The sequence below is a fragment of the Pseudopipra pipra genome, chromosome 4 (genome assembly GCF_036250125.1).
Source record: "Pseudopipra pipra isolate bDixPip1 chromosome 4, bDixPip1.hap1, whole genome shotgun sequence".
In the NCBI taxonomy this organism is placed as follows: Eukaryota; Metazoa; Chordata; class Aves; order Passeriformes; family Pipridae; genus Pseudopipra; species Pseudopipra pipra.
Genome location: NC_087552.1, coordinates 70,236,376 through 70,257,885, shown reverse-complemented (window position 1 = coordinate 70,257,885; position 21,510 = coordinate 70,236,376). Strand labels below are relative to the sequence as shown.

The 21,510-nt window shown below is 44.4% G+C and overlaps 1 protein-coding gene across 10 annotated transcripts in view; it reads left to right on the top strand.

Annotated features, from left to right (window-relative positions):
* The window catches only part of REEP1 (receptor accessory protein 1), a 68,608-nt gene that overhangs the window by 39,372 nt on the left and 7,726 nt on the right, over positions 1-21,510 (top strand). For 3 of the 10 annotated variants that reach the window (XM_064653489.1, XM_064653488.1, XM_064653490.1), the window contains exons 6-8: positions 1,208-1,258; positions 7,116-7,284; positions 15,749-15,784. In XM_064653489.1, the coding sequence (XP_064509559.1) occupies positions 1,208-1,258; positions 7,116-7,284; positions 15,749-15,784 (256 nt within the window). The other 7 variants (XM_064653491.1, XM_064653493.1, XR_010430302.1 and 4 more) reach the window with 6 other exon arrangements.

The window sequence follows — 21,510 nt, the reverse complement described above, 5'->3', positions numbered from 1 at the left end:
GTTATCTCAGAGGGGCTGAGCTTGTTGCTTTTGAAAGCAGCTTCCTTTAAAGGATTTCCATTTGGGATCCAAAATCAAAGATCTCATGGCTGAGCTGTGTTGCACCATTAAAGAGGAACTGCAAATTACTTTCTTGAAACGTATGGTAGTGTACCACTGATCACAGTATTTAGTGAATTATTCTTGTCAGGGTGTGATGTATCTTTTATTCTGAAGTCCTTAAGAATCTGTTTTTCACAGACCTATAAAATCCCAGTGCTGTTAAAGCTACAAACCAGGTAGCCGTTTCCAGTTTCCCTTTCTTTTTGGCTCCTTGGTTGGTGTCTCAGAGAAGCAGACAACAGTCAGTGAATGCACAGGACAGCAGAACCAAACAATAAATTTGTACAGAGAGACCAGACTGGGAGAAACAATAACAAACAGTTCCCAGGAGAGGAAATGAACCGCACAAACAAAAAGGGTGGATGAAAATAAGTTTCCACCATGAACATTAACGTCAGCTGGTTTCCCTTTGAGTCTCTAATACTGTCTGGCATCTCCAAACCAGGTAGTTGTTCCAGACTAGGCATGGCACGCAAGCCCTGGCCATAAATAAGGATGTTGCTTGTAGGATATTTGTGTTCATATGGTGGCAGAGGCAGTTCCCTTCTTCACTCAGGCCTTGTGCTGATGGTTTTGCTCGGGGCCTGCCTGCAGCCAGACACGATAAAGCTTCTGTGTGCAAACTTCTGCTCACTGCCATGAGTAATTCCCCACTGTTACCCTACTGCTCGAGAGACCTGTCAGTCACCAGGACTAAAATGACTGCCATGTATCCCTCAGCTAATCCTTGTCTAAATTAGTCATTAGGCCAGACACTTGGGGTTTCTCCAGTGGGAAGCATCAGTCAAGTGCAAGGAGTGGAGTGGCAGCTCATTGTGTTTATAATCCACTTTACTCTTTAAACACACTTAGTGGGTAACACCTTGTCAACCGGGGTTAGTGAGTGGTTTCTCTATCTCTGTGGGAAAGCTGAGGAAGGGAGAACCTGTGTTTAGAGGTGTAGTCCACAGGTGGGTGTCCCTGCTTTTTATGTGTATGTGAGTCCCTGCACATGGTGCCCGGTGTCATGCTCATGTCTCACCTTGATTACTTATGCTTCAAATAGACCTTATTCTCAAAGCTTTTATGTGTGTTGCCACAATGGCTCTCTTTTTTTCCTTGCTAGGTCTCTCAGCTACTTCATTTACCCTTCTATTTGGACCAGAAAAAAGGGCAGGTAATCTGCTGAGTGCTTGCACTAAACCCTAACTGATGTCTGCTCCCTGTTAGACTAGTTTGAACTGTTTTCAGCTGAGGCTGGTCTGAGGCCACGTGCTGTCTCCTCCCTTCCAGTGGGTAGATCCTGCAGTGCTGAGCTTTAAAGCCTGTCCTTGATCTTATCAGCAAAATGCCTTATAAGTCCTCTGCTGGCAATCAGAGAGAGTCCAGCAGCCAGGCAGGGAAAACACATCTAACTCAGGTGGTTGCTGCTGCTGCATTGGCCAAGCTTCTGTGTTTGCTGTTGTGTTCTCACTAATGGATGAAGGGAGCCTGTCTCCCACTGCTCTGATCCCTATGAGGATGGTTGGGGTTGCAGTGGAACTTGTGAGGCCAGGATCTCTTACAGGTCTGGTTGGGGCAGTCCTACTGACATCCTGGGAACATGAACTACACCTTGTAGTGGACATTGGCAGGATGGAGGCTGTAACATGCATGCAGACATGTCTGCTAGTGTGGAAGAGAACTACTAACCACAGCTACAGCAAAAACAGGGGAGAACATTAACAGGTTTAGTATTGTGCTGGAAGTGTGCTGAGCGTGACTTAGTGTTCCCTAGTGTTCCCTTGCTTGTCCATTAACTTCTGATCCTAAGATGCAAAAGGCCAGGAGGTGCCATCCTGCTTTAACAGTAATTGTATTAAAAGCTTCTCTTTTGTGACTTGGCAGCTTTTGGTTCCTGGTTTGTTTCAATTCAACATGCTGTGTCATAGTTTCCGCAGCTGCAAAATGGAATTTGTAGGTATTAGAGGTGTTATGAAGCCTAAATAATGTGTACAGAATTCTTTCATATTTTCAGGCTGAAGGAATGATAAAATCTAGACACTGTTATATGTTTATATTTAGATTATATTTAGTGGGACTGTTATATAAATGGCAAATTTTTAAATTATGTGCTTAAATTTATTTACTTTAGCTTTAGCTACCTGTGTATATGGAGTATTTATAATGAATAATTCCATTAGATGTAAACACAGTTTTTCCTATACTCCTAAATGCGTCTCCCTCTAAAAAGCTTTACTACATGTATGAATGCAGAGAGTAACAATAGAGAGGTAATGAAATTAAGAAAGTTCCAGCTCTCTGATGGAGTACCTTTTGCAGTGCCTGTCACTATGCAGTGTCAGTTGTTTGAAAGGATCAAGATTTCTGGTCCAGGCAAGTACAGTTTACATCAGTGTTTGTTCTCTGGGCCCACAGAACTTGATGTTTGTTTCTGGAGATGATGATGATGATGTCTACAATGTGTAGAGGAAGGCAGTGTTCAGGTTGCTGGCTTTGGAAGCTCAGTGTTCTGTCCTACTCTTTTAATCCAAAAGGAGAGAACATGCTAGATTTGGGGCAGGAAGGAATGTCTATACTACAGCTGTCATTTTGACTAAAGCAGGCAGATGTACCTAATTTAGTTTTAGATTAATTACTCTGCCACAGGGATGGGAGCTTTAACTTCCCTTGGAATCACAGATGAACTTCTGCAGCTCAAATGTCCATGTCTTGATGGGCAATGCCCCAATACCACTGGTGGTGTTATGCATCTAAATAAGGTTGATACCAAGTGATAGCAGTGACTGGGGAGTGATATTACTGTGCCCTTTCTAGTATTTGTCTTTTATCCTATTCCACTAGCACCGAGCTCTGGCTCTGAGAGAAAGAGCGCTGTCCCTATGTGGACCTTGTGAGGTTGGTAGATCCTGGGAAAAGAAGAGGCAAAGGAAGCCTGAAGAGCTCTGCTTTCAGTTTGAGCTGTATCTTCTCTTATGGGGCAAACATCCCTATGGGCAAGAAGATCAGACGAGTTTGGAAAGAACAGAGAACCTCTTCCAACTTGTGGTCACCAGAGCCTCACAATCTAGCAAACTCACTGTCTACAAAATCAGAAGTGCCATGGGGACAGTCCTAGGAGAAGCTGGGTGAGGTAGAAGTTGAGTCTAGGCAGGGAGTCTTGTGCTCTGGGAGGTGAAAGCTGGGTCTTCTAGCATCTCATCATGCTTGTATCCTCTAAAATCCCCAAAACACAGGTCCCACACTGCCAGCACAGTCATCCTGACAGGGTAGTTGGTGTTCAGTGAGGGGAGAGAGGGAGATGGTGTCATCCATAGTCCCACAGCCCTCCCAGTCCCCATTTTCAAAGGCTGTATAATAACATTTTGCTGTTTTGCTGTTGACACAGCTACTGTCATGATATTGCTGCTGTCACACTCTCCTGGACAAAACTAACCTGGATATGTGTGGACATGCTGCAAACATGACTGTGGCCTGCAGCCTAGGCATAGCTTCAGGACCTGGATCCTCTCTCTGTGCAGACACACTGTACTGAAATTGCTGGGATATCTCTCATGTTTGTAGCAGTTGGAAGAACACTGGCATGATTACGGCCAAGACAGTAAACAAAAATCCCCCAAACAGCTGCTCTTCATCTTCCACGTGATTGTTTTAATGAAACACGGCCCAAGACGTGTGCTGTGCTAAATCTGTGCTGTTCTGAAATAAAGCTATTAAGTTGTTTTTTTTCTTTTGCTAACAAATGATAAGTCTTATTGTGGAATAATAAGTGTTACAGTTGGATAAAGTCTTTATTTCTAAAACATATAGCTGCAGCAATGCAAACCCTCACAGTGCTGGCTTTTCAAATGTTTGTGATTTCATATACAGCAGCTGCTTATCTGACAGGGAAATTAAGGTTGGTAAGAATGTTTTCCATTTCACCTTGAAACCATCCTGATTCTGTGGTAATTACTGTTATGTTTCTATTTTGGGTCAGGTAAAAATGTGGTAACTGGGAGAGAATTGTGAGTGTTACGTTGTGCCCTAGGAGCAATTAAATCAAGTCTATCCCTAGAAAGACTGAAGGTGCAGAAATTGGAAAAAAATTAAATGAAAGGGAAGCCTGCAGGTTTTCACAGATGTTCAGTGCCCTCACTCAGCCCAGTCGTTTGCTGTTCCTGCCACTGCTGAGATTTGGATAAACTGTTTTGTGGAATGGTCGAAACAGTAACAGTAGTATTTTGCTATTATATGTGTGGTGAGCAACAGATTTTATTTTTGCTGTTAGAAACTGAGGTTAAATTAAAGCAAAAATTAAGAAAAGACTATTTTAATTTTTTTTTTCTTGGAGGAAGGTGAAGTTGTTTAGCAGAGGTGCTGTGAGTGTGTGCTCAAGGCCTGGTTGCGTATTGTATGCTGATGTAACGGACCCACAGATGACAGGCATGTATCAGGCCCTTGCTTCAAAGCTCTCTCTGGGGCCTTTGATGATTATGTGCCGCTATATCACAAGTTGCAATGCAAGAATATTAACATATCTTCTTCATTTTCCACGCAAAAGGGTGTGTTGGTGTCATCTTCCCTGCCAGGTCTCTAACCTGACTCATGTCCACATACATAAATCGCTGACTGGAATGAAGTGGAATTTGGGTTAGCTGGCTGAGCAGAGCAGCTGGAGGAGGTTAAAAGCTTGAGCACTGCTGACACTTGAGCTGGGGGTGCAGGAGGAATGTAGCACTCAGGTTACAGCAGCTCATCAGTTGCTAACCCCCTGGCTTTGCTGGCCCAGCCATTCTGCAACAGCAGAATATTATTTAGTGATCTGGTTGCTCTCAGCTTGCCCTCACTGGGCAAGTCATCAGACTGCAGAGGTAGGATGTGTTGTGTTGGCTTTAAATCAGTCACTGAGAATAGAATGGCTGTGCAGAAATCCAGTGCAAGCTCCAAAACACATCCAGAACTGCCCTGAGCTCTGGGCAGCTGAGATCGCACCCAGCTGAGCAGCCATGCAAGGAAACTTCATTTGAAGGATAAATGTACCTTACACTGGCCTAAGAGGATTACCTTGAGATTCCTCTTGGAGTGAGAACATATCCCAAGAGTGGCTCAGCCACTGGCAGGAGTAGCCAAAATTCAGGTATCCACTCATGAGGCAGGTTGGAGAATGAGATGGCAGAGGTGACAATTTAACAAAACATAAGTTCTCAGGACTCCACTGCCAAACATGTAAAATCAGCAACATAAAATGTCTTGCTATACAAGCAAAGAGGCCCCATCCATTTAAAACACTTTCAAAAGCAAAATAGGCTAAATGAGAAAGAGCAAAGCAAGTCTACTACTTCTCTGTAACAGTCTGCAGGAAAGCAAAATGCAAAATCCCATCTCTGGAAGTGTGCAAGGCCAGGCTGGATGGAGCCCTGAGCAACCTGGCCTAGTGGAATGTGTCCCTGCCCATGGCAGGGCGGTTGGAACTAGTTTAAGGTCCCTTCCAACCCACAGCATTCTGTGATTCTGTGAAATGCTGCCAAACACAGCATACACAGAGAGATCTTAGGAAACCACAGGTTCAGTAAAATTAATTAAAAAGTCTACTGCTGATGCTTTGGGACAGCACTGAGGAAGTTCTCCTTGTGTGCTGGTTGCTTCTGCTGATGCAGAAAAGCGTTGTAGTCCAGGAGGTGGATGTGGTTAAACTGATATGCTGTGGAGGTGAGAAGGGAGTTTCAACCCATTTTTCTTGTACAAAAAGCTTCAGGCCGAAAAGTTGGGAGATTACTGGTCTGCCAGTTTCCTTGAACGTAGAAAGTGCAGACTGTCCCAGTGGGTGTAGTTGTAAGCACCTGGTGCCTTGTCTACTTATGCTCCCTAGAAGTAATGTGCTAAAGAATTTATATGGGATTGAGGCACTGATTTTCCATTACTGCATATTGGAAATTTCTGAAGGGGTGTTGGTAAGTCAGTAGGTAAATTAATGCATTGCCTTCCCAGTGGATCAGTGCCAGTGCAGTAGGGCATGTAGTGTTGCCTAACAGTTTTAGCAAGGAATGTGTCCAGTTTTGCCTTTGACTGTAGATGGTCAGGATGAGTCCTTTCTATGTGCCTTAGAATCGGGCTCTATGTGGTAATTTCAGTATTTTTTTTCAAGACTATATGCCGTGAGGTATCTTTCAGATCCTCCTCCCTCAACAACTTGTTAAAACCTAAATGTATTTTTTATTAGTTAAGCGATTTGTATTCTGAATGTCACTTGAGGTAGCTTAAAGGCCTTTTATAACCTTAACAATTCTATGATTCTGTATGGATTGAATTTTCTGGTGTTCCTACTTTATGGCAGTGGTGTAGTATGAGGGTCACAGAATACTTAGTCAGCTTTTTGATGGGGTGTAGTTTTAATGAAAGATGTCTTCTAACCATCCTATCCTTTACAAAGGATAGTTACATTCCTTTCACCAAGGAATATGTTTGTTGCCTGGTTGAGAACTAGTATAAAAAGAAAGAAAAATATTGTGCTACTTCTTCCTTAAGCTGCGTAGAAAAAAAGCACTGGAATATTCTTTGCTTATAACAATATCTTTTTATTGCTTTAAAATTTCAAATTTTCTGTGCTCTGAAAATATTGTATATGGCTGAGAACAGCTGGGTGAATACCATTAGAGAGATATTTAACTTTAAAAGGGAGTAATTTTGATGCAGGCCATTTCATTGTGATTCTGAAGCAAAGCAGCTCTTTGACTCAGATTCTGATGGAGAAAAGTACCTGCTAGAAAGATACAACAACATCCTGCTCCTTTGCACATGGCCAAGGCTGCTCTAAGACCAAATGACTGCACTGAAGATTCAGAGATGCTCACCACAGAATCACTCCAAAAGGAAGAGCAAAGAGAGGGAAATGATGCTTTTAACAACTCATTTTTGTCCTTTCTAGGTTACTGGACTGGGCAGTTTTTTTCTCTTCCTATTGTTCTGATGGATTTCAATGAGCAAGGGAGAAAAAAGGCTCAAAGTACGCTGTTGAGTCTAACTCTGTGTTATTTACTTGCTTGTTCAACCAGGGACAGGGAGCCCTGTCTGAGAGACTACGGAGCTTTAGCATGCAGGATCTGTCGACGATCCGCGGAGACAGCAGCAGCACTGTTCCTGCCTCGGTCACCGTACGAACAAGTAGCAAACAGAGCCTCCCAAAACCATCCAGAAGTGCATCAGAAGGCACTGGCAGCTCAGGTAAGTGCCAGTGTTATTTTCAGTGTTGTGTTGTCTGGAATATCACACCGTTCAATGAGGTCATGCCGTTGGCAGGAACAGACAGAAACAGACACTGCAGGCAGCACATACCAGAATTCACAGGACACAGACATGCTGTCGAGTCTCTTGGAACATAAGAGGCAAAACAGGATCATCGTTTGATGGTTGCTATTCCTGGCTGGTACCAAGGATGGGACTTGGGCATGCAAGGGAGTCAGACTCAGTCCTTGCAAACTGAGCTGGAAAGTTGGGCTCTGGTCTGGGGGCTGCAAGGTGTGCTGGGCTTTCCATGAGAGGGGCTAATGGAAGTGCAAAAAGAAGGGATAACAACGTACAGTAGTGGACAAGGTCATTATTATCATCAAAGACCCCATATGGTGATTCAGTCTCTCTGCCCTATGTCATCTAAACATAAATGTGAGTTCTAATGGATATCTGGTTTGAATGAGGCCCACTTATACTCCTCCTAAGCTGTACAGTTGCTGTTCCAACACTGAACAGTTGTGGTTCCAGAAATTTTATCGGTGATGAAGCCTACTGAGAAATAAAACCCATATAAAGCACTCCTAGGAGCAGAGACCAAGATCTGACAGCTCTTTATGATACAAAGGCTGACTACATAAGCACTGGTATGGAAAAAATGTGTCTCTGAGGGGCAATGGTTTGTTTTCAAATTCTGAAAGAACAAAGGGAAAAAACATGGTGTGAATAAGATCCATTCCTGAGGATTAAGTTATAAAAGAATATTTCAACTTGGTTAAAGAAATCTTTGTGAGTCCAAATCCAAAACATTTAATTGGAGATAGCTTTGCAGATTAGATCTCAAAAGTTGAGGCATGGAGGGTTATCCCAAGCAGGTGGTTCCAGATGGCTTCTGGGATTCCCACACACCACCAAAGATCACACAATTTGACTGCTGTGATGAGAAGCCATGGAAAGTTGCACTTGGTAGCTTGTGAAACATATGTTGGCAATTCAGCAGTTTCAGCTTGTGTGTATTGAGGTCTGTGCAAATGTTCAAGTCTGTGTAGTTTCTGCCCCTTCTAGTTTGCTTTAGTTTTGGAAGGTATTAGAAATGTCTTGTCTTATCCTTCTTAAAGAGTATCCATCAAGCCCTCTGCAAATTCTGAGAATTATAACTCACAGACTTCTCTATTTTTTTAACATTATCTGTTGAATAGATTTTCTTTACAGGTAAATTGAAATAGCTAATGTTGTTGCCCAGTGGTTTTATTCTCATCTTTATTGTAAGGTCTTGTATGCACTTCTCTTGAAGTAATGAATCCAAAAATAAAGTGTTCACACACAGAATATAAAACTCTTAGAAGAGTCACATATTTAGAACAAAATAACTGGTGTCATAAAGAAAGCATAATTTAGTTATCTTAATTCCATGTTGTGTAGAACAGCCTTTGTAGTTTTGCTCTTAAGACAGCTCACCTGGTCAGCTCACCTGGCCACAAACCCTTGTCTCAACACACAAAAGTACTTTATTTTGGTCTGGTTTCATATCAACACTGTACAAGGATCTCTCAGAATGAATCTCTGAAAAATTGTTCATGAACTTTTCAAACTGAGCCTAGTGTTGATCACAAATTTGGGATCCAAGTAATTCGAGATTTTGATTTTTTTTCTTCTAATGAAAACTGCAAAAATTTGCAAAATCTTCTGAGACCTCCATCTGTCCCATCTCACTTAGTGATTTCATTGAGTTCCCTAATTCTCTACCTGCAAAGATAGGGACAGACACCTCTGGAGGATGATTCCAGTTGCAGGTGGTAGTATCGTGCTGTATGGAAGACTCCAGCTTTGCTCTCACTTTGAATCATATTAAGTCAAAGATGTGGTCCTCATCTCTCCAGTCCTTCTGCTGTTTCAATTTTGTGCATAGTCAGAATGTCCAGAGGGGTGAATTGATCAGAGAGTCACAACTATTGTGTGTGTGTGTAAGAATGTGATCTGTCAGCCAAACTGTCACATCTTGAGGGCTGTGTTCGTGTGAGATGACACTGCTCTAGGCACACCAAGCCCAGACACAGTTCTATCACTGCACCTTTCATATTTGTTTAGTTGGAGAGTTGCACATAAGCAAGGGGCAGACAGAATTTGCCTCTGCCTATTAAGTGTGCTATATATATGTGTAACATATACATATGAGTGTGTGCATGAGCTGTCGCTAGAGAACAGCTGCCACACAGCTCTTTCTCCTGTCTCAAAGCCTTCAGATGCCACAGATGTTACTGTCAGCAGTCCCCACTCCCTCACAGAAACATTAGCCTCCTCTTTTTTTCCTGCTTTAGAGACAGTGGGACATAGTCAGTCTGACATCAGATGGAGTCAGCAAAAATACCCCAGACTGTGTGTTTGACATGAGGGTGACTCAGCCAAAGACGTTACCTTTCTTGTGAAAGGTCTTTCTAACCAGCTGTTGGAAAGCCCAGCAGCAGTAGCTGTGATACAAAAATCAACTTTAGAAACATTAATAGAGAGCCTGTCTGGGGCTGCAGACACTGCAGCCTTGCTCAGAGTAGAAATCCTGCTTTATGGAGACTTTTGGGGAAGGCTTGAAGGAGCAGATCCTGTGTCTGCAGAAGCAGTGTGGTGGTTAGGATGCAAGACTGAGTTAGGACACAGTCCACAACCTGCTGTATTGCAGAACACTGGTATGACACTGGTATCTTTGCTCCTTGGTTTGTAAAAGAGAAGGAATTGTATTTTCCATGGCCAGGTCTTGAAAGCCATATATGATGGTAGATATTTGTGTATTTTAAGGTCAATACCTTACAAGATTTATGTGGTTTTCCTGTACTTGGAAGGGTCCCTGCCCATGGCAGGTGTTTGGAATGAGATGATATTTAAGGTGCCTTCCAACCTAAACCAGTCTATGATTCTATGATAAAGGCAGGGTCACCTAAAGCAGGTTACACAGGAGCACATCCAGGTGAGTTTTCAACGTCTCCAGAGAGGGAGACTCCACAACCGCCCTTGACAGCCTGTTCCAGTGCTCTGCCACCCTAAACATAAAGAAGTTCTTTCTCATGTTAAACAAAAATGAGCTACATGCCCCTGGGAACAGGCAAAACTGCTGCTCCCTTTTCTCTTCTCTTGGTTTCTTTTTGCTCGTACCCTGGGAGAAGAGACTGATCTCCCACCCGGCTACAACCTTTCAGGTAGTTGTAGAGAGCGATTACATTCCCCCTGAGCCTCCTTTTTCTCCAGGCTAAACACCCCCAGCTCCCTCAGCTGCTCCAACCCCTCTTCCCCCAGCCTGTAGTGCTGCAGGGCGTTGTTGTGACCCAAGTGCAGGACACAGCACTTGACCTTTTTGAACCTCAGTCCGTTGGCCTCAACCCATCAATCCAGCCTGTCCAGATCCCTCTGCAGAGCCTTCCTGCTGCCCAGCAGACCAACACTGCCACCCAGCTTGGTGTCATCTGCAAACTGACTTGGTCTCCTTGTCCAGGTCATGAATAAAGATCCTAAACAGAACTGGCCCCAGTACCAAGCCCTGGGGAACACCAGTTGTAACTGACTGCCAGCAGGAGTTCCATCCATGCACTGTAGTTACCCAGGAGCAGGGTATCAGTAGTGCATTCCAGAAATAGGGCATTTTATCTGCAGTTTCTGCCAATTACCATTGATAAGGAGAAGTTTTCACTCACCACTCACTGTATCAGTTCACAGTTTAAATAACCAACTTGTCCTAAGAATAACAGAACCTGTGCTGCACCTCTGTTCTCCTGATGCTCTTACATCAGCAACCTGGCACCCAAAGCCGACTTAGATATTTTTTTTGAGGGTTTTTTGCTGGTTAGAAGTGTTTCCCTCTTTTTTTTCCTTCTGTCCTACTTCCACGGCAAATCCACAAACTATGTTAGCAGCATTAAAAAAAAATCCGACAAAAAAGGAAATGTCCTTGCCTTTTGCGAGTGTTTTATTCCCAGTGTTGCCAAGAGAAACCTTAAAATAGGAGATTAATGATTCCCCAAACAAAAACTAAAGTTTTATATGATTCAAAGAAGGCTTATGTTAATTGTCCTTGGCTGCTGCCAGCTAGAATTGTGCCTGCTCGTTGATCTCTTTGTGACCACACTAATTAAGAGAATTAGCTGAGGGCTTGAGTTAAAGGTTATGGTTATAATGAAGAACACAGAGCTCTGTTCTTACCCAGTGTGTTTTCTTTGACTGACAAGACAGCATAGCTCAATTTCTAAGGGGTAACAGCCCCTGCTATTATGGAATTTTGAGATGAAGCACTCGGGAAGGAAAAGCAAGTGGAAACCACCAACCCTTTTTGATCAGAGCTCTCAAACTCCTCAAGGCTGTGGAGATGCTTATGATTAGAATTAAGGTATAGCTGGAACAATAATGTCTCAACATAAAAATGCATGTTAACTAAATCAGCCAATAAAAGCTAAAACCCTGTCATCATATGGGACCTGTCATGTAGGATGCTGAGAGTTGACCCCACTTGGGTCACCACCTGGAAGTGGTGGCTTTGTGCTGTGGTGGTCCCTTTCTTCAGGCACTCTTTTGGGCTGAAGAAGGTTTCTTTGGATCTTATGTTATTATTGTTATTACTATATTTGTCATTGTATTATCAGAGGGACTTCAGGTTGCACCTGATGCCCAGTATCCCTGGAAGTGTCCAAAGCTAACTTGGATGAGGCTTCGAGCAACTTGGTGTAGTGGAAGGTGTCCCTGCCCATGGCAGGGAGGTGGAGCTAGATGATCTTTAATGTCCCTTCCAACCCACACCATGCTGTGATTCTGTGATCTCTTGGTGATAAGGATGTTTTCCAACATCTACAACTGCAGCTCTCAAGGTCACTGCCTGAATTTACAACTGATCAGTAACTGTGGCAGGAACAGGAACCCAAAAATGTTATTTTGACTGAATGTGTTGAGGAGTGTTGCTGCACATGGGATTTTCCTAAGGAAGGGGCATTGCTAGACCACAGCCAACCTTACAGATGGAAAAGCCAAGCACTGCTGTAGCAGTTGTAACCCTTTTTGCTTTGGGACTGGCATTCCTGTGCCCAGGAGTGTGCGTGAGCATCACTCATTCCTACAGGAGTCACAGTGTTTGGTGGGAGGGTACAAACACAAATTGCATAAGGGACTGCTTGTATAACTCCCTTTTGTTATGTTTTGATATGTCTGTCAGGGATGTAAAAGGCTCAGTTTTCTCAACAGTCACATCAGGGACGGTCACATCAGAGAGAGAACAGCAGCCTTGTGATAAGGTGAAGGAACAGCCCAGCTCTGGCCAGTCAAGCTGTCCGGTAGTAGAGAGCTGTGAACTGAGGAAGAAATCCTGAGTTTGATCCAGATTAAAAGTACTTCTTGTACTATTTTTGAGGGATTATTTTTAGCTCAGACCAATTTGCTAATCTGCCTTATTGGGAGCCTCCAAGATGTTTTGGGAGACATAAGATCAAGAGGCCAGGAGCTGGAAGCTCCTCAAGCCAACTTTGCTGCTGAACAAATGGTGTGTGGAAGCACACCCTCCCTTAGAGTAGTGAGGTAAAAACAAGAGAGGGCTCCTTAGAATGAGGTTACAGGAGTTTAGATGGGTCCCATTTCCTGAGACATGGAAACACAGCCAGATCTGGTGTGGAATTTGGTGTTGCTGGTTCCAATCCTGTTGCGTGACTGTGTTTAAGAGCAGATGTGATATCTGAAAGAAAGTGAGTTGGAAAGATGGGGGACAGAGAGAGGTCTGTTGTCTTTCCTGCACAGAGAAGGCTGCTGAAATTCAGGTCTGTTGATGTGTAACCCCCCCAGTCCTCCTGTGAGCATCAGGAGCAGTTCAGGTTCTGGTTTCACATCTCTTGCGTGTGTTTCTAAGCCCACTGAAACACATGAAAAGGCTCTGCTGACACCGGTGGGCTTTGGCCAAAAGCTGGCAGCAGGACCATGCTGCACTCTGCATTAAATAACTGCTCGGCTTGTTTCATTTCCACTGTTGTTAGTTTTATAATGTGAATGGTGCTGGTTTAGACGGATTTGTGACTCTGTGAATCTCTTGAAACAAAGTACCATGTGAAGAGCTTGACACTCAGTAACAACCTCATGCAGACACAGCAGAAGGTTTATTTTTGAATGCTGAAGAGTGTCTTATGAGACCAAGAAATAAAATATGCAAGAGCTGCCTTTGAGACAAGGGGAATTGTTCCTTTTCCTCTGCCTTTTCCTGCTTTTTTTTACCTTTACCTTTTGCTGTCTTTGGTGCCTTGCAGTGCTGCCTGTACATTGAGCAGTCCTGCTGTGAGGATAGTCCTTCCACAGGTGTGGATCTGCTCAGCACATAGTGGGCTCCAACTGCTCCAGGTGTATTCACACCCATCCCACAGAAAGACCCTTCTCCTCCTCATCACACCTGGATGACATGAAGGGGCAGTGGCTGCTTTTGCCATGATTTGGAAGTGGCTGCCGACCCCCCCAAAAGTACATTCCATGAGTCATCACCACTGCTCCCGGGAAGTGTGTGCACACCTTCCTTTGACACACACCAAGGAAACACAATGATCCCCTCCCTCCATGCAGCAGGCCCACCACCTCTTCATCTGATCTTTGCTTTGCTCTTAGTTCAGCATTTCTTGACTTAGTATCCTGGCACCCTGATGATAGAATGTGATATTTTAGTTTCAGTGCCTGTTCTAACCTGTGCTTTTTCCACAGGCAGAACTGCCCCTTTCCTTTGGGGAGTGTAAATGTCGTGTGGCTACTCATTGTTACGGAAAACTGGAAACTCCAGAACAATATTTCCATGTATTTTTCAAGGCGATTCTGTTGTTCTGGCGAATGTCCAGTAACAATCACAGACAAGACATGTCCTTATTAACAGTGAGGAGCTTTTGCATTTCTTAATCTTACAGTATTGCCTTAATTTGTGTTGCATCACAGGACCATCAGTGTCCAGAGGTGATGCTGCCTGGGCCAGAGGATCACAAGCAGTGGAACCACCCTCTGTATTGCCCAGACCGAGTGTCCTTTCTGCTTACGCTCTCCACAGGCTGAGATCATTCTTATCTGGAATGATTTTGAAGCAGAAATGGGCAGTGTGCTTTCTGACACTCTCCATTCCTCTGAGCAGGAGACAGTCAAGGCTGTTTCTTGATTTTGCACTGAAGAACCAAAGGCTTTTCAGGACAGAACAAAGGTGGGGGAACATCAACAGTCAGGACGAGTCTGGTTAGTTCAGTCACCACAAACCAGAAAGGTGTGTGAGAACAACCCCTATGCATGTCTTGTCTGAGCTCTCACAGAATGAACTGTCATAAAACTGTGATCAGCTCCCTTCTGTCTAAAATCAGAGGCTGAACCCACAGCAGATCTCATAAGGTTGGTTGAGGAAGCCCATAGTTTCACAGTAGCATCCAGCCAGCGTGAGGCAGCAGTTTCATTGAAAGGGTGTGACCCATCTGTTTGCTTTTGGCCCATACTGGCCTTTCCTGTGGACACATTAAAATTTTATTTTTACATGCTGGCCCCAGTCAGGGAGCTGGTTCAAGTTAAATGCTGTTCCTTGCTTCCAGGTTGCTCTTGGCCTGGGTCAAGCCAGGAGAGAGCAGCAGCTCAGACATCAGTAAAGGGACAAGGAAGGTGGAGGCCAGAGTGTGAGGTGCAGTGGGATGTCTCTTCTCAACAGCAGCTCTGGTTTGTGCTGGTTTAAAATGACTGTGAAACTATGGAAAAACTTCCAGTGTCTACAGTGCAGTATAATCATAACAAAAAAATCACACAGGGCTCAACCCTTTTTCTTCTTCAAAAGCTTTTTTTATATGGAGTCACTGATGCCAGTGTGAGCATTAAATTGAAAGGCTCCAACTGGAAATTATTTCTAGGCTGTTTCCTGGAACATAAGGTGAAGATGAAGTTGTAAAGTTCACACTTTCATGAACAGCTATGAATCACCTGAATTTGCACTGAAGGGTGCAGTGCAATTCCCTTGGTTGCTTTCACTCTTATGGCAATTCCACCAAGATCTTAATTGCTGCAGGACCTTCCTGATTTAGGAAGATCAGGGATCTGTGGATGGTTTTCCTTAGAAGCTGTGTGAACGGCTGCAGCAGCCAGACGTGTACAAGAAGTCTAAATCTACTGAAAAAAATCCAGGCATGTAGCAAAACAAGCCCACCCCATGTTTATTATCATACAGCTTTTTGCACTGTGTTACCCATTTCTTAACCACACTCCCAGGTCCCTCCAGTCAGGAGTTATTTCTGCTTAGTGGTCTGAGGGCACAGCCAGGGAGCTGTACTTCATCCTGTCCTTAACATCCATGAGGGACACAGCCTGGGATGAGTCTGTGCTCTGTGTTATCAGTGGAGACAGTGCACACGAGGGCCTTGAAGTCCCCCTTCCAAATGATGCCAAGTGTTTTCTGGGAGTCAGTGGCTTAGCCCGATGAGTTCCTAACACTCAGCTCCTCTTTCAGTGTGCACGTGTTGCTCGGTGTGCCGACTCCTCAGAGGTGAGTGCTGGATTTCCTGTGCCCTGGTATCCATGCATCCCTTTTGGGCATGGCTGCGTTACCCAGCCTGGCTTGCTCCCACCGCTCTTGCTCACTGGGTTTCCTAACACCAGGGAAACAAACACCGGGGAAGGCCAGGGTTTGGCAGCTGTGTGTGTGCTGATGGCAAGTGCTGCAGTGCTTCTCACCGTACTGACCTCTGTTACCCAAGGCTGGGGAATGTTTCTCTGGAGAAAAACTTCATTCCTTTCTCTTCTGGAGGATGTGCCATGTCCTTGCTGTGCAGTGCAACTCCTCTGCCATGTGTCTTCCAGTGCTAGTGTAAATCCACTGGGAACACAGGAGGAGCAAACCCTCCTCAGTCCAGCCCTGTTTTACTCTGTTCCCTAGGGGTTGGCACATGTTTTGCTTGGTGGAGAGGACATTTGTATTTGGGATAAGCAGAGTACGTAGCAAAGCCCAGTAGCAGACTCGGGTATGACAAGATAGGGTTGAACAGACTGTCCCTGTTCCAGTCTACACTACAGCCGTTTTTGAAAAATGTCCCCACTGTCCCCAGCGTTTATTGTGTTTACAAACATAGGAATGCAGTGAATGGTTTAGCTGGTGGTGGTCCTTTCAGTGCTGTGCCAGTTAGTTTGGTTGCTAAGAGCCGAGACGTGTCACTTCTGCATTTTGTCCCTGTGGCAGATGAAAGGAGTGGGAGACCTCCAATTTGGGCATGCCAGAGGATGGTGCTGCCAAGCAGCTTGTCTGAGAGAAAAAAGAAATCCAGACTGGCAGTGTCTCATGTTGGTGGAGGCAGAAGACCTTTGTAACTCCTTTTCTTCTCATCTCATGTGCTTTTTGTTAATTTTTGCACACCAATCAACCTGGGGACGGCAGCAGAGGGACTAGAGGATCACAGTGCTGCCACCGTGCTGTGCTGCAGCCCTCGGTGCCATCCCACTGCCTTGCACCTGGTGCCACAGCCCTGTGCAGCACCAGTGCTTGGGGGCTGGTGATCCCAGTCTCCTTGCACCCTGCATAGGTGGCAAACCACCCTCATGTTTGATTTGTCACCCTCCCTGCTGTCCTTTTCTGTGTGAGTGTGCCACTGTGCAGGACAACGAGGCCTGTTTCAGGTGGTGTCTGTTTAAGGAATTATGAAACACTCCTATTCACAGGGCATTTTATTAGCACCCTTCTAATTTTAGCCTAAACCAATTTTATGGATTTGACTTAGAAGTGTTATTTATAAAAAAATCACTAAATCCTTATGGGCTTAATAGTCATGAGTTAATCTTAGGAAAGTCATTTAATGATGCTAAAGCAGCGATCAGTCCAATATGTTTACAAATTGGACCCAAAGTCATGCTGATCTGGTTGAAATTGCATGCCCTGTCTTTCAGACTGGCTTGTCTTACTATTCCCACCCCCCTCTCCAACATAATCCAGTCCCTTAGACCATGTCAATAGGGATGTGCTGAGGCTCTATCTCATAGAGGGTTCATTCTGTCTCCACAGGCCGCCCTTTCTCTGTCTCCAAGGCAATAGATGCATTAATGCACTCTCAGACAGTGGCCTGCCGTTAAACTGCTCCTTTGTAAATGCAGCTTTGGTAGCTTGGAGAGCTGACTACGTCATGTGAACATTTTTCAATGCCACGAAAAGCTGGGGGAAGAAAGAATCTGAATTTGTTTAGCTAGGGCTAAGTTGCCCTGAGCTATTGGCACTCATCTTTCCTTGGCGCAAACTTTTTTGTAGCCAGTCTCAGAGTCTCAGTTCTCAACAGTTCTCATTTCCAAAGAGTTTATAATCTAAATGGGCAGACAGTCAAGCCTTACCTCAAGGAGGAGTATTAAAGGCTGGTTTAGAGCCTTTTTGGCAGGAGCAGTTGCCTTAATGCTCTGGCAGGTGGAACTCAATTGTTTCTGACTCACAGAAACCCCCACAGCTCTTAGGAGAGCACAGGCTGGTGGAGCAAAAGTCTGAGCATTCCACTCCCTAGATGACATCCTGAGAGGAGGTTTCATGAGGATGTGACCTGCAGGTGCCATGGAGTGTGCATTTCTGTGGAGCCTGAAGGCCAGGCTGAGCACAGCCTGAGCGCCCCTGAGCTGGAGCAGGTCTGTCCCTGTCAGCAGTGGTGGCTTCTCTGTGCTGGAGCTGTTTCCCTCACAGGAGATCCTTTTCCAGCCCAGTTGGATCACTCCCATGGCCTCACAGTCCGCACATGACAGAGTGTTGACGCAATTCAGGATGTTCCTCCTTTGCCCTGGGCAGCTTCACCAAATACAAGTGTGTTCCACCAGATGTACTCAAGCACATCTTTCTGACAGCTCCTGTGCCAGCTCCTCTTGCTCCAGTTCAGTGGCAGGACTTTGCTGGTGAAACTCCTTCCAGGTCTTTACACAAGTTTCTGATTTATCCCCTCTGTGTTCTGTGGAAAGTCAGGCTGCAGTGTTCAGGAGCAACGGTATAATTATGTAAGAGCTCTTTTCAGAGAGGACAGAGTGAAAATCTCCAGGGATGTCTGTTTATCTTTTGGCAGTGCCTGGCAAATGCTTAATGCTGGTCAATATTAAACAATCTCACTTGGGACTGGCATTTAAGAAGTAACAAATATTATGTGTGGTGGTATTCTCTCAACTAACGTCTCTAGGTGCTGTTGCGAAGACCTGGGGCATGGTGAGAGGGAGGAACAATTTTAATCCTTGCAGACAGTAAATATATCTAGCAGGAATTGAAGAATCAGCTGTATATCAGGAGAACTTTTGGGGTGGCAAGTATTTGAGGAGGCATTTAATACTCAAATGCTGGTCAGGAGCCTTAGGTGGGGTAAGAGATGTGCAAGGACATTAGTGATGAGGACTGGTTTTGGGTGTGCACTGCAAGGTTGTGCTCCACGAGGTGACAGATCACACACAACCAGGAGCACAGCTCAGTGAGCACCTTGATGGACATTAGTGTTTTAAACAAATCACCTTATGGGTCTATTAGCTGTAACCAACCCCTTTGTGGTAGGCTGCAAACTGCACATGAGTTATTACAGTGGAAAGTGCTCTAAAAACACTAATTGGCTTTGTGTCAAGGGGGCTGATCATACATCTCTAAACTAATTCAATTAAATGCTGTGGGTGGTTTAATTTTTGTTCTTAGCCAGTTTTGCTTCCAGCTCTCATTAGGGGGATTTTTTTTTTAACCTTTCTCTTATTGAACTTAAAGAACAAACAACAACTTTCTGTTGCTGTAGGCATTTTCTCCTTAAAATTTCCCTTTACTAAATACTGAATCAAATTTTTACAGGGCTGATTTGCATCACTTTGCACTGGTACTTCTGAATGGCAATTTGGGAGTTTCTCTTTAAAAAGAGTTTAATACTTATTTTAGTTATTTCAGGGAAGAAAAAAATTTCATCAAAAATCAGTAGGTTCTTTAAGTACGTTTGCATTTTACCAACAGAAAGTTAAAATATTAATTGTTGTTTAATAAGCTCCAGCTGAGCCACAGATATGATAAAAGCAAAGATGAATGTTTCTGTGTTCTGAAACAATGTTCCTTCCCCCTCTGCACCCAAATGTTTTCCTCTAACAGTTTATTCTTTCCTTTTCTCTATGTAAATATTATGGGACTCTGATGTAAGTGTTACAGATTGCATGAATTTTCTTCTGAGGTGTTTGGAATAGACTAGCATTTAACAACTTACTCATTTGTGGGATGTGTTTTCATTAACGGATGACTTTGTTGATGTGATTAGACTTGTTTGCTTTGGTTGCATTTGACTCCAGCTTTGGAAAGGATGTCTGCCTCTGTTTTGTGGCTCTTGGGCAGTGTGTGCTGGTGGAGTTGCCTGCTCCTTCCTAACTTCTTGGTTTGGCAATGGAAACTGCTGGGGAAGTACAGGACTTGGGTCAATGTCTTTTGGAAATGATGGTGAATTTGTCTTTGTTGCAGGGGAAAGAAGCTGATGGCCATCGTATAATAAATATCTGTTTTCCCTGGCTTTTTACTTGGTGTGCAAACCTCTTTATGTGAATTATCCCCTGGAAAGGCTTAACTTTGGAGTGACCTTACCTTCCATTACAATAATACAATACCTTGCTCCTGTCTTGTGTAGTCTGTGACTGTGGTTTTCCCTGTTGCTCCTGAGGAATTACAGTGATGGGAGGAAGAAGTATTGTGCCCAGCAAAATAAAGGGAGGTCCAATTTTTCATCAAAGTTGCCTGATTCCTACTGTAACTGTATTTAAGTGTCTAGATTTTTCAGAGGGTCTAGATCCAATTAATTTGGTCACCTGTAGTTAGAGTGGGCCAGGTCCTGATCTCTGTTGTACCCATGAAAATCCATAGGAGTTACTCTGGATTTTCACAGCAGCACGGACCAGAGTCTGAATCAAAGTGATTGCTGAATCCCACTACTGAATCCCAGTAGTTACTGTAGAAAGAGCATTGCAAGTGAGATTTCTTAGCCCTTGTTTAATCACAAGATTAAAGATGATGATGACCTGGCCCTACATTCTCCTGTCCGTGCTTGGTTGTTCCCTGTGGTGCATTTCACAGCTTAGATCCCAACTCTCAGAACACTCGAATTTCTACTTTAACTTGAAATGTGCCCAGTTTCAGGACTTCCCACACAATGTGGCAAATACTGTGCTGTATCAGTGCCTTTTGGAGGAATTAAGATATAATGATAGGAACTGGAATTAAGGGGTCCATTTCCTTAGACTGTTTATAGTCAGATTCTGTCTTGCCTTAGTGGAGAGAGGAGAGTAGTCTGGTCTGGGTGCTGAAAAGGTGTTTGCCAGAGGCAGCAGCAGCTTTAGTCCTGGCACACGAGCCCATTTCCTATTTCTGCAGCAATCCAGCCCCTCCACCCAAAGGTGTGGAGACACCTGAAGCACAACCTGCCCTGAGATGGGAGAGAGTGCCTCCCAGAGAGATCCAGGGCAAAGGTCTGGTGTGTGATCCATGTTTTTACACAGCCACCTCCTGGCTGTGGCACAGTCCCTGGGGCTGTTGGCTGCTTCCCTAGAGCAGCACACACTGCTGGCTCTGCTACTTTGTGGACATCTGATAGTGACTGTAGGTGACCTGAGGCCCCACAGTCTCAGATCCTAAAGGTGTCTCTTAGAAACACTCAGGAGGTCACTCAAGGCCAAGTGCTGTCCTCAAGAAGCACGTGCCAGTCCTGACAACACGTTTTGCTTCTCAGTCTTTACCTTCTCCAGTAACAAACTTTGGTGTCCCAGAACCCATCCATTCACTTTACGCCTCCATCTCCTTTCTCACCAATGCCTCACACATGTGTTTATTATTCTGGTTAATCCCCTGCTTTACATTTTCTCCTGCAGAGAGCTCACTCTCTTGATGTCAGAAAATTACTTTTTTGTCATGTCATGACCCTAGTCACAAAAAATAAACAACTTCAGAGTTGGCTCACACAGCAGCCTCCCTTCAGAGATGAGTTCTCTCCAGTTCCACGCCAGTGTAACACTTCCATAAACATGAGACAACGTCTGGCACCCCAGATCAATACGAGGTTGGGATTGCCCAGAATACAGATGTCCTTCCAGAGGCAGGGTGCACAGGGAATCCTCCCTTCTTGTCCCGGGTCTTAAGGAACATGCCCTATGTATTCCAGGTCTGCTGTCATCAATGGTCAGAAATGTAGTGGAAGGGCCTGGGATAGCCCTGCTTCTTCCCTTTTCCAGTGCAGTGAGGCTGAAGCAAAACTGGTTCCCATT